The sequence below is a fragment of the Polyodon spathula genome, chromosome 12, assembly GCF_017654505.1.
Source record: "Polyodon spathula isolate WHYD16114869_AA chromosome 12, ASM1765450v1, whole genome shotgun sequence".
Lineage (NCBI taxonomy): Eukaryota > Metazoa > Chordata > Actinopteri > Acipenseriformes > Polyodontidae > Polyodon > Polyodon spathula.
In genome coordinates, this window is record NC_054545.1 from 4,990,457 (window position 1) to 5,003,550 (window position 13,094).

The 13,094-nt window shown below is 39.4% G+C and overlaps 2 protein-coding genes across 2 annotated transcripts in view; one reads left to right on the top strand and one right to left on the bottom strand.

The window, feature by feature from the left end:
• Nucleotides 1–1,141: 1,141 nt before the first annotated feature.
• Nucleotides 1,142–7,821, top strand: LOC121324370 (glucosamine 6-phosphate N-acetyltransferase-like). Its single transcript, XM_041266117.1, has 6 exons — nucleotides 1,142–1,256; nucleotides 2,872–3,050; nucleotides 3,552–3,614; nucleotides 3,867–3,994; nucleotides 4,571–4,632; nucleotides 4,829–7,821. The coding sequence occupies exons 2-6, from the start codon at nucleotides 2,897–2,899 to the stop codon at nucleotides 4,974–4,976; spliced, it is 555 nt and encodes a 184-aa protein (XP_041122051.1). The 5' UTR covers nucleotides 1,142–1,256; nucleotides 2,872–2,896; the 3' UTR covers nucleotides 4,977–7,821.
• The window catches only part of LOC121324369 (serine/threonine/tyrosine-interacting protein-like), a 5,772-nt gene continuing 499 nt past the window's right edge, over nucleotides 7,822–13,094 (bottom strand). Inside the window, exons 1-11 of the mRNA XM_041266116.1 lie at nucleotides 12,943–13,094; nucleotides 11,562–11,594; nucleotides 10,441–10,494; nucleotides 10,105–10,202; nucleotides 9,934–9,994; nucleotides 9,737–9,773; nucleotides 9,551–9,590; nucleotides 9,215–9,265; nucleotides 9,054–9,126; nucleotides 8,804–8,897; nucleotides 7,822–8,247 (exon numbers count right to left, since the gene is read on the bottom strand). The exon at nucleotides 12,943–13,094 is cut by the window's right edge and continues 499 nt beyond it. Of these exons, the coding sequence (XP_041122050.1) occupies nucleotides 8,174–8,247; nucleotides 8,804–8,897; nucleotides 9,054–9,126; nucleotides 9,215–9,265; nucleotides 9,551–9,590; nucleotides 9,737–9,773; nucleotides 9,934–9,994; nucleotides 10,105–10,202; nucleotides 10,441–10,494; nucleotides 11,562–11,594; nucleotides 12,943–13,002 (675 nt within the window). The 5' untranslated portion in view covers nucleotides 13,003–13,094 and the 3' untranslated portion in view covers nucleotides 7,822–8,173. The remainder of the gene's footprint in view (nucleotides 8,248–8,803; nucleotides 8,898–9,053; nucleotides 9,127–9,214; nucleotides 9,266–9,550; nucleotides 9,591–9,736; nucleotides 9,774–9,933; nucleotides 9,995–10,104; nucleotides 10,203–10,440; nucleotides 10,495–11,561; nucleotides 11,595–12,942) is intronic.

The following is a 13,094-nucleotide window of genomic DNA, read 5'->3' on the forward strand; positions in this document are numbered from 1 at the left end:
AATCACAAGGCCGAAAACTATGTGGAGCTGGTTGAGACTCCGGTGAAGAACTACGGCACAATGGGCTGTAGGATGTCCCTCAAACTCCATATCCTTGATGCTCATCTTGATAAATTCAAGGAGAACATGGGAGCGTACTCGGAGGAGCAAGGCGAGCGCTTCCAACAGGATATACTGGACTTTGAACGCTGCTACCAAGGACAGTATAACGAGAACATGATGGGAGACTACATTTGGGGGCTGATTCGTGAAAGTGATTTACAGTATAATCGTAAATCTTGAAAAACTACTCACTTCGAAATCTTTTGTAGTCATTTTTGTATTACTTTAGTATAAATACATGTTAATTTGGATTCATATGTTGTTTTTTTCTGACTTTATGTGAACGAAATGATACAAATTCGCCCGTTTTCTCAATGGAAATAGGTAAATTTCAAAATATCACTGTCCTGGTCACAAAAGCAAAGTCTGTGGGGAATAATAGCCATTTTCTATACTTTTGAGGCATAAGCAATTAGGAAATAACACTTACTACCCAGGAACCAAAAAAAATAAAAAATTTGTTACATGATGTAACAGACCTCCAGGACTGGGTTATACCAGGTATGCATCAGTTCAACACATCACTTTAATTAAAGAATGAGTCTTTAACTACTTTGCTTTTACACATTACCTAAACAGAGGCTTGACGTGTTAACTGTTTTAACTGCTGCAATCCAGGGCTCGTCTACATTCTGCGGAGCCTCTGCTTAATTCTACTAATCGAGTCAATCCAAATATGTTGCGAGACAGGACAAGTGTGACCCCACTCATCTCGTAGGCGCTGGGGAGCGTCTATAATCATTAGCAAATGTGTGAGAGAGGGAAAACTGGAATTTCTGAATTCCTTATCCACTGACACGCCCTGTATGAAACACTTCAAACAAAACACTAACTTATAACAAGTACATCCCAGTGCCTTTGCTGTGAGTCGCGTGTGGTGTGGTCAGAGCTAGTGGAGTAAGTTTAAACTACCACGTGTAAAAGCCCTCACATGGTATTCTTCTCTGACGAGCACGCCCACGGACGTGGGGCGTGTCAGAGTGCGTCATTGTGCGCCGCGCCTCCTCCTCGCCTCTGCCACGTCACAGCTGCTATGGGTTACCGGGAAGGGAGGGGAGACTGACACTGCAGTAACTGAAGATACTCGGAACAGATAAGTGGTAAACTAAATTCAACGCTACTTGCACCCGAGGCATTAATTCACCAGCATAGCCGTGAGTATATTGCCTTCTTATATCGGTTAACCAGCCATCTTACGAATAATGTTCTTTCACAGCCAGCGACAGAGATCCCAGCACCGGCGCAATCAAATCTGTAATCGTAAAACTTAGGTTCCGGCTTTACAATTATAGTGCATGCCTAAATCAGCTTAGCAAAACAGTAGCAACTGTAATCGTTTATGTTGAGACGTTTGTGTTTAGAATCATCGGTACTGAAGCAATGAGAATGGAAACTTCGCTACCGCCGTTTAAATCATGCTGTGATTGTGTCTGTACAGTATGACAGTGGTGTATCGCTCTAATGACGTTACTAAACGAGTCAATTAAACTACGAACTACGGCAGATTAAACTTTATTAACACATTCATCTAAAATCAACGTACACACGATATACCCGTTGTGTTATTTTAAAACCCCTGTATTTTAGTTGAATGTTCCCTTTTACATGTGTTTGTGTAATTGACAATATTCTCAATTGTGAATGAACGTAGCTTCGCGTGTTCCCTGCTGGGTAAATGAACGAATATTCCTGTGGAGCGGCTGAATTGCAGTGGTGAAAGTGTAGACAAATGAATTAGTCACTTCATGACCTGGGAGGGTGGAGTGGGTTGTCGAGACAGTTGTGGTAACAATCACGCCACATGGGTGAAGAGGGCGTGGTTTCAGAGGCCAGTGGTCCGCAGGGTCATATTTGATTACGGTAACACTGGTATTACAAAAGTGATATTATAACATGAAACACATGGACAAAGACTGCTTGTCAAAATGTTTGTCTAGTAATTGTATAACCACGTTTTCTTTTTTACTACTGTATATGTTTTGATCCTGAGTGTCTAGTAAATTGTGCAGTTATATGTGATGCTGCAGACAGCATTATCTGAAGGACAGAAAGATGACATTGCTGAAGTGAATCAAAGTCAACCTTATTACTGGAAGACTATACAAAGTCCATTCCCCTTTTGGAATGTGTACACTTACTAAATTCAGTATTGGTCTTTTCTTGCCTGGCTGTGCCTTTGAAATGAGCTAGATAAAGAATTCTCAATCTGAAAGCTGTCTGTCTCCTGCTGGGATAGGTGACTGCTTCTTTCTAAAAGATTGTATCTTATACAGTAATGCGCTTCTTTAGAGTATGAATGAATTGCATTGTTTCCAGTGGGATTGTTGCTCCTGTAGTTCAGGGTGCAGGGTGGAGGGAGATGGTGTGACCTGCTCTTCACAAATACAATACTAACCAGGTCTCTGTAATCTGAGAAGGGATTTCAGACAGGATCTGCCAGCCTTGAACACAGGAATGGTGCTCCAGCTTCACTTCCACTTCCCTCTGCTTATAGACTGAAATGAGTAATTTTCCAATATAGCGCTATCATAAAACAGTGTGTGTTGTTTTAACCTGTAATGAAAAAAAAAACAACAAAAAAAACAGTTAAGTGTTTAAAAGCTTTTTCACTGCTGTACACTTAAAAATGTAGAAGTAACAGATCCAGGATTCCTAAAACAGCAGTAGCACTCCCAACCGCACTCCCACCTGGTAGACAGAGTGTGCCCTCAGTACACCTATCCAGAGTGAGACCTCTGTCTTGAATTGTACGGGTGTGCTTCCCTGCAGTGTGAGTGTGGCCCGCGCTGCCCTCATGATTCTGGATGAGACGCCGCTCTTTGACCCCGCTCTCCTGAAGGAGCTGGACTGGAGTGAGAACATGGTGCAGTTCAGCCCCCCCATCTCCCCATCACAGCCTGGGGAGGGGCTCCTGCTGAGACCCCTCTGCACCGCAGACTTCAGCAGAGGTAGGTTTATACCCTCCCCCCCTGTAAGAATGGAAACATATCATGGGAATTACTTTATATTGAGACTAAGCGACATCATGTTTTTTTTTTTTTTTATCACCCAAACAAGCTACTGTCATGGTGATGTCTTTTTGAGATTTGGAAGAACTCCAAACCACTCAAATGAAGCTATTTAATCTGGTAACAGAATAAAAACAATTGCAAGTTCAGTAGCAGACTTATTTGGTTGATCAAGTCACATACTGTGTGGCACTGTGACTGAGGAAGAGACAGGGCTGAAAGCTATAAAGACTCCACTATACTCTCCCCTTAGGCTCACTGAAATACTGCCCCATTCTTTACAAGGGAAATGCATTCCTTCGTTTTGAGAGGCTTCCTTTTCAAAGTAACTAAGCATGGCGTAGTATGGTGTACTGTACAGACTTGTGTTTAGAAATCCTCCTTTTACCTTTTCTCAGTCTTTAAAATACATTTATTAAAATTATAATTCTCTTTCTCCAGGTTTCTTCAAAGTCCTGTCTCAGCTCACTAAGGCTGGAGATGTGACTCCTGAACTGTTCATAAGTATGAATCTTTGTTACTTATTATAACCTGTGTGGTCAGATTATGTTTTGTTGTTTCTATTTTATTGTCCACTTGCTTTAGTGCTACTTCTTGTAATATTTAAAAGAAGTATCCATGTAAGTCTATGTAAAGGGCTTTGGGGCGATTTATCCTGAAAGGTGCTAGGTGTATTTTTTTTTCAACGTAGATCAATTAGTTTATGTTTCTGGTAACTGTTTACAATGTAAGTGAGTCTGTCTCTGTGTCCTGCAGAGAAGTTCAACCACATGAAATGGACGGGGGATTATTACGTCACTGTGGTGGAGGACACAAACCTGGGGCAGATCGTTGCTACGGCAACGCTCCTTCTGGAGCACAAGTTCATTCACTCCTGCGCCACGGTACAGTACACATGTCATCCCCTCTCCTGAGTCACAACTCCCCCTGCCTGGAGCCTCCACACTGCATCGCTAACAGATCTCTTAAATCACTCCTGGTCCTTGTTCCAACCCTTTTCTGAGTTGGTTAAGTGTAAAAAGCTGAATCTATTGCACAGTGAGGAGGATAAAGGGGACACAGTCATTAAAAATAAACACAATAGCCCCCCCCCCCGTTCCATTACAAATTAAAGCTATTAAAGGTTTCGTTGTAGCAGTTTGATTCATTCCAGGGTTTATTAGGAGGATAAAAGCATGCAATACATTCATTGTCAGCTTTAGTTTAGGAGAATCTTCTGGTTCTTCACTTATTTCTTTTTTTTTTTAAACAAAGCAGGATATCCTGTGATCTGTGCTGTAGGTCACGTGTCTGATTGCAGTTAGACCTCTGGAGTTTGTTTGAACAACAACACATGAATTGATTAGGTACCAGGAAGCAGAACTCCTTTCATTGGATACAGACTTTTTACTTCTGTGGTCAGAGCTGCAGTAGGAATTCTGAGCAGGCTCAGATTAACCCTGTTTTTCTTGCTTGTGCAGAGAGGGAGAATAGAGGAGGTTGTTGTGAGCGATGAATGCCGAGGGAAGCAGCTGGGCAAACTGTAAGTGCCCAACTTTCTTCAACTCTCACTCTGTCTCCAGATAGGTACAGCAGAAGAACAGTTTAACCAATACACCCCTTTATCATTATTCTTTCTTACTAAGTTGATGTGATTTGCATCTGTACCGAACTAATCCATTATCCAAATGTTGCCAGTTGTGTTAACTGTAGATCCGTTTTGCTTGTTTCTTCTACAGGTTAGTGTCAGCAATGACTCTTCTTAGCAAGAAACTGGACTGCTACAAAATCACATTGGAGTGTCTACCCAAGAATGTGGCCTTCTATGACAAATTTGGCTACAGTTCGTCGGCGGAAACCTACATGCAGCACAGGTTCTTCGACTGATACAAACTCTTAAGCTTTGACCTCATCCTGTCCTCCCACCTCCCTCAGGTGAAACCCCTGAACATGACTGGCCACACACGCACACACACACACACACACACACACACACACACACACATCCTTGAAGTTCGAACCTTTCGTTGGGATTTTAGAGACCATTCTTCAGTGGTCAACCTAAAAAGCAACATGCAGATCAGTGCATTCAGTGCATTCGTTGTGCTCTGAAAGAGTAAACTGCTCAACACACCATGGTTTTAAATAAACAGAACCAGCAGCAGCAGCAGCCCTGGAGCTGCAACACTGACCCATATAAAAGCAGGGAAACCCTGGGGGCCGATAACTTGGTATTATTTCAGAGTCCAACTTCATCATGTGATCAGAGGCATTGAAATGGGAGGTATAGATATATTATACAAGCTGCTGTTCAGGGTGTGAAGGCCCACTTCATGCATTACGAAATAGACATTTTAACCGAAGGACCGCCTTGATTTGATTTAACAGTGGCTATGCACAAGGTTTTGTAATACCTTATTATTTATGAAGTGCTTCTCATTTAGAGTCCAAGCAACCAGTTGGGTTAAGACAACTCTACACTGGGGACAACTAGAACTACATAGGATAATCAAAGCTGTCTAATTACAGCAAATAGTTATTTTAGTTTTAATGTATAACATGTAAATTAGACAAAACTAGGTTTACTTGTAGACCCATTTATAGTCTGCCTTCCTCATGGACTGGAGTAATTCTGGATAACTGATGAAAAAGCATTTTCATTCTCTAGATCATCCTCAAAGTTATTTTTATCTTCCAGTAAAGGTAAATTGGAAGAGTGGCTGTGGAGTTTGGGTACTTATGTTTTTAAAAGTGTATTTTTCTACTTTGTAAATGTTAAAAATGTGCTGAAAAAAAATAGCTTCGTGCCCGTGCAGGAATAATCTTACAGATCCCACCAATACGCAATACTACCTGCTTCATCCAGCACTGAGAAGCGTGTCATTCTGTAGAAACACCCACTCTGAATCATAGGCCAACCAACCTTTCCTAAAAATCAATCCTGAAATTTCTGCAGGTGTGTAATCAAACAATTGGTAGAATGATAAACCTGTTTCTTTAGCATCCTGATAAGATGAGCAGGAATACAGCACGTCCACTTTATACACTGAATTGGATCAGGACAAAAATGGGATGACAGTTGTATTATTGTACAAAGGTGATCGCTGTCTATGGAAAACAAAACCCTCAGAGAGAAGGGTTTATAGAAGGCATTGTGGTGAGCAAAAAAAAACTAAAAATCGATTGGAATAGATTTTTTTTTCCCCCCTAAATAATTTAATTTTTTTTTTTTTTTTTTTTTTTTTTTTTTACAAAGTTGTCAAACACATGTATAATATTTATATGGTGAAGGGATAGAAAAAAATATATTGTGTAGGAATTTTAGCAGCTTTATCATTTCTTTGTATATATTTCTTTTGGTCATACTACATACAGCATTGGCCACATTATTCTCTTACATACAGTGCGTGAAAAGAAATGGTGGGGTTAATCAAAAATAATAATATTTATTTGCAACGTAAACAGATTTTGTTTTTGTTCAAATAAAAATAACTGTTTCAAACATTTTGCTTTTTTTACTTCCCTTATTATAATTTATAGAACCTGACAGTTAATTCTGACAGTTATTGTTAAACATACCACATAAAAGGTCAAAATAATAAATGCTATAAAATAGTAACAGCTATTAATTTTATAAAGAACATGTAATTTAAGGAGTCATAAGCATGTCTGTGTTGTTTGTTACCAGTTGTGTTACATTATCTTAAGATTTATTCTACTTTTACAAAAAGATGATGGAAAGTAAATCTGCCCTAGTGTATCAATTTACTAAAACCAGCTACTGTGCATGAGGACCCTCTCCCCTAAGGAGCAGAAGAGCAGTTCTGATATTAATTCTAGACTCTCCGAACTCAATGAATTAAAAAATATATCACGCCCATCAATGACAAGTATACCAGTACTAAAAAACAAAACATTGGCATCACAACTGGACATCTTTAACATTAAGTAACATTGCATTGTTGATTCTGGTGAAAGAATAATAAACACAGAAACCAGGTATTAGCAAACTTCATTACTGAATGTTTTATAAACACTATTAAGATTTATTTCATTATTTTCTTTTTTCTTTTTACAAATTGGAACAGTTTTCAGAATACTTTTGTTTTGCTAGAGCAGTAACTGACTGAGAATGTATTTTTTCCCCTCAATGTATTTAAAATCACCATCAGATTCATTTTCTCTCTCCATGTACTGCAGCATTGTTCCACAATCCACAGGACAGCCTGGGTCTCAAAGACTTATGACCTATTTTAGAAACTCATTGAAATTTATTGCTTTTGCAACTCTTGACCAGCAAAAGGTGAGGATAATTTAAAATGTGTGGCAAGGTTAACCCTACCTTTCTTACAATTAAAATTACTCAGCATATGCAGTCTATCCTCACGAACAGGAATTAATAAACATCAAGCTGGAACAAGAGAAATGTAGCACTTGCCAATCTGCAATGCCAAATGCTTTCCCAACAAAAAATGAAGAAACCTGCCCTACAGCGTGCCAAGCAGCACAGCCAGTTTCCGGCAGACCTGGAAAACAGAAAATATGGAACTGTGTTGCCCATGCCATGGCTTAAGCCAGTGGACAACACTAAACACACTTTAAAAAAAAAAAAAAAAGGTCTGCAAATGGGGTGGTTTTCTGCAAACTCTGGATCAGGGTTTCTCTCATCTGCTTCAAACCTGCACAAAGGACCAAAGTGGATTGTTTTTACTGACAATCCCCCCCCCCCCCCCCCCCCCCCCCCCCCAAAAAAAAAAATAGTAGCAATTCAAGTATCTTAAGTGCATTATTGCAATATCGCCCCGCGGTTAATGAAAATGCATTAAATACTATGAAACCGCTAAAAAAAAAGTTCAGTGCAGTCAGTTCTCAAAAGAAAAAAAAAATCTTCTCCCGTTCTTCCCACCACTCATTTCTATAGGCAGCTGCAGCGTTGGGAGACGCTACAAAACAGAAAATTGAAAACACCTTTTTGTCTTTAGAATTATTATTTTTGTTTAAGTAATGTTCTTTTTTTAAATATCAATAAAAATGTAAAAAAATAAGTCAATGTGGTGAAGCCAGGTGGCTCTCCTCCTCCTTGTCTATCCATTCTGCGCAGCCGCCACCTGCATTCCACCGAAATCATCATCCTCCTCGAGAGAGCGCTTCCGACTGCCTGCAACAGACGCAACAAACACTCCGAGATACAGCGCAACTGCAAGCACTCAGACTTGTAAAACAGACTGGTAAAACTAGAAAAATAACATAGAACAGTTTTTATTTATTTGATTTTTCTAATTTGTAAGTTTCAAACAGTAAGGGACATCCAGGATGGAAATAACACTCCCATTGCATAGCAGTTTGATCCATTCCTGGTTCTACCAAGTTCAATAACACACATCTGAGCTTGTTACCCTTATATATTGTGGCTAATCAAGCTTGTATTAAAACCTGCAGTGGGCGAACCTGCTATGCAATAGGAGCCTTATTTCCATCACAGAGAAATTAAGGATTATGCATCCTCATCTCCTGTACTGAAACTCTCTAGTTATTTTAATACAAAACTGTACAAATCCAACATTACAGTCTGTACTGGGAAAGGAGTCACTATAGTGTGTGATCACCACAGGCCTGGGATGCAAACACCAAACAACTGTCTGTAGACACATGTTTAATATACAATATACAGTGTAGTCTGCTTAAGGAGCCATCACATAAATACCAGGACTGACCTGCCGTGCCTGCCTGCACAGAGAAGGAGCGACCCAGCTGCAGCGGTGACATAATCTGGATGGTGAGCCTAGCCAGGTAGATGGCCTCGTACTCCTGGGGAACACGTAGAAGAAAATGTTTTCGGAATTAGTAGAAGCAAAAAATGCTGAGTTACGAAAAAGCAATGAGATGGAGGGAGCAACTTCCTTGCTTTGTTAAAAGAAGCGACACGATGGCAGGGGACAGACAGAGAGAGAGAGAGACACTCGCCTGTAGCTGGTGCACGAATCCCACGTTGGGGTTAATGCAGAACCTCCTCTCCTGAACGTGGCTGAAGGCATCCCTATAGGAGAACACACACAGGACACCATTAACAGGGACTAGGCAGATATGAGTTCACAGACTAGAAGGGAATCTAGAAGTCATCTCACCTGTACTTTACACCAAACGTTTCCATAAGGTAAGCAATTACTAAGGCAGCACTGAAACAACAAGAGTGAGGCCTGTCATTTTTGTTTTGTGTCACAGAAAGACAATACAACAATGCCTTGGAATGAACGCAGACATGGGATTGGCTGAGAGGTCTTCAGCATACTCAGGTGACCAACCACAACCTGAAAAGTACAAACCAATAGTGACATGAAATCGGCGGGTGAAATCAAAACCAATCCCATAGATTTGTCGATTTTAAAACCTTTGTGGTCATCAATATTAAAAATCAACAGTTTGCAATCATTGCAACACTATTAAAGCCATGACACTCCTACCTTCTAGAAATCCCTGCGTTTCCATGAACAAGCACCTTTCCTGCCAAGAGAACACAGTCAATTAGACCATCAGCCTTACTACATTGTGCAGCACGCTATTGCAAGGGCCAATGCCTTGAGATGCAAGCTGGGTTTGCTTAATTGTGTCGCTACAGAGCAGAAAAGGAATTACATGAATCCCAATACCTCCATTCTGTAAACATCCGTCAACAAACTCTTTCATCTGAAAGAGAAGGGAAAAATTTATCACAGATTTATCTATACAACAGATCACAGATTTATCTATACAACTTCATTCTTAAAGGGATCTCCCAGGGTATTTTTTTTTATCCAAGCATAAGAAATATAAAAAAATAAATAAAGTAAGAAACAGCAATACTGACCCTTGGGAAATACCTAATGATGTTCTCCACAGGGTTATCTGCAATATCAAAGACCAAATATCTGAAAGAAAAATCAAATTACTTTCGGATTACAAAGGACTAGGATCCTGTGTTTTTCATGCAAGAGCTGCTGAATGCTTACAGAATATTCTTTGAACTCGGAAGCCTCACCGAAATTTCTGTGGGAAGTTTGGCTTGATGAAATTAGCTTCGATGTCTTGCCGGACGCAGACTATGTGAGTTATTCCCTGCTTTTCAAGGACCGGTAGCTGTAAAAGGGGTAAAAAAAACAAGATTAGGGTTGTCAAAATCAGTAAAGAAACTTTCCTAAGTTTACTTGTTTTGTCCAGTGAGATGTGAGCACTGCACTGACAGACAGATGATGTCTCAGCTACAAAGAGAACAAGTGTCGGAGCTCGGCTTCAAATTTAAAAGGAGCGCCTTTCCTTCTGCTGGCTGCTAGATTTGGCTACGTGATACTGGGCTTAATGAGTCACTCAGCCTTACCTTGCTTTTCATGGCTGCAGAATAAGGACCAAGAAACAGGCCAGGTAATATTTCCTACAAAGGAAAAAAAAATATCAATGATTTTACAATAAGGATCAATATACATCCTCAGAGTGTCTCCAAGCTTCTTGAGGCGTTCACTCATCCATCTTAAGATGGTCTCTGTTCTATTTCTTCAGCTTCTCTCCCTCCCACGCGAGTCCCAGAACACATGCAGACGCCAGGGTTATTTTGTGCTGCTACAGCAGACCCTCTATCCCCACAACCTGCCACTCTCAAACTTTCAATTGCTTTTGTAAATTGAACTGCTTTGCAATGTTCCTTCAGCCTATGTCATTCTTGTTGCCAGTCTGGGCTTGCACTCTAAATCCTTCCATTGGACAGTCATAGTGAAGTACACAGAGTGTAGCCACCAGTCAGTGCTGATGGATGCACTGTGTGACCACAGAAATCACTTGGCTTGGGAATCACTGCTGCTATAAAACTGAAAAGGATAGATTCGCTATATATATATATATATATATATATATATATATATATATATATATATATATATATATATATATATATAGTATATATATATATATATTATATATATATTAATATATATATACCGTATAGTATAAATGGCAGGGACGGTTTTCCCTGCACTCTTACGTGTGAAATGCCACAAATTTGGGTGTTAAGACCAAATTATTGTATTATCTGGTGTTAACTGTAAATTAGAGCCAGGTGCAGGGTATTTAAAGAAAGCAGCCAGTGCGCTCCACGCTGTAGTGTGAAGAACCTGGTTGTGAGTGTGTGCAACCGTCAAAAAGGTACTGTGTGTGAACCTTGGTGTGTGTTTTGATTAACTGGTAAACAGCCTAGCTGTCCAGTAGTAGGTAGGGTAATTGTTTTTGTGTAGTTAGTGCTCGATTAAAGCTAGGGGTTATTTTGAGTTTGGTTATTTTTTGTTCTTGTGATTATTAAAAATAGCACGCAAGTGCTTAAAATTCCATTTCCGTGTCCTGTTTTAAGGGGGCAATGAACTGTGAGAGTTGCAGGTTCAGTTACAATATAATCTAGTTTTCTAGTGTAAAGAACTAGAGAAGACAAGTGAGAAACTGCATTTTGTTTACCTGCATTTCCCTCCTCATAGGATATGCCCAGTCCTAAAACAACACAGAAATACAAACAAGTTTTGAAGAACACATGTGAAGACCTCCAATCCAATAACAAGGCTGATGTTAGCCACACATAAAAATCAAGATCGGAGACAATTCAATTCAGAGCAACAGCAGCAAGACTGTCAGGAGACTGTAAAGGGGGAATGGTAAACTATCCACAAATAAAAGAAACCAGCATTGGATCTGGAGGGGTTACATGTTTTTTGGGTTGAAAAAAGTTTCTCTCTCTGGTTTGCCTTAGTTGGTACTAATAAAGCTCTGCAATGACAATTCTCCAGCCTGAATTTGGAATACAGACAGAGAATTTGCTATATATATATATATATATATATATATATATATATATATATATATATATATATATATATATATAATATAAAAATTATAATTTGCCAGCTATAACACCAATGATTAATCGGCTCTAAACTGGACTAGATGATTGCCTTGATAACAGGTTCTAAGAGACTCCTTGCTAACTAACATGATCAATTCACACCACACTTAACAAGAGCTGTCACCTGAGAATTGTATTAACCCACCATCTCAAAAAAATATATTAAAACATTGCTTTTGGATGTTCTGTTGATCAATATGTGACGACATCAGTTACTGCATCACATAACATTTAAACAGCCAACTCACTAATATTGACATGCAAATTAAAAACCTTTCCCGATAGAGTAAGATAATTAACAAAGTATCCTGCTTAAAACCACATTTCAAATATCTGTGTGTGTGTGTGTTAGCATAGATACAGAGGCTTGTTTTGATCGATCTGACGATGAAACTGAGGGAATGCCCTGGGCATCTGTTTATTTTTTAATTCGGTACTGGATGTACATCAAACCGAATTATTGTTTATTAAAAATGAGCGGCTAAAACGTAATAGTAAAACTATGTGACCTATAACAAACGCTTGGAACTGTGTGTATGCATATTTGAATTGGGTTTGGCATACAATAAAAGGAATGTCTCGTTAGTATCACGCCCATACACCAAATGTATGTGTGTGTGTGTGTGTGTGTGTGTGTGTGTGTGTGTGTGTGTGTGTATATATATATATATATATATATATATATATATATATATATATATATATATATATATACACACATATAAAAATTAGTTTCGGTACAACTTACATGGACGTAATCCTTATTTAAAAGAAGAAAAAAAAAGAAAATTAATTTTAATAAAAGCCATCTTTGTTTTCTCTTCAGAAACTTGTGTCACCCTCCTAAACTGACTTGTCATGATCAATTACTGACTCGCACTTGTAATATTATATAGTAACAGGACTGTATTCAATGCAGCGGAGACATCCCCTCCTCACCACTGTTTCTGCTTTGTAGTCCGGCAGAGACGGGAACTGTAGTTTGGGCTGGTCCTCCATGTTGCTGTGCTGTAGCGCTCTGGTAGCCGGTCCGGAGCGGGGTAGCCCGAGGTCTCGGGGTTATTTGGAGCACGGGTAAGTACAGGTACAGT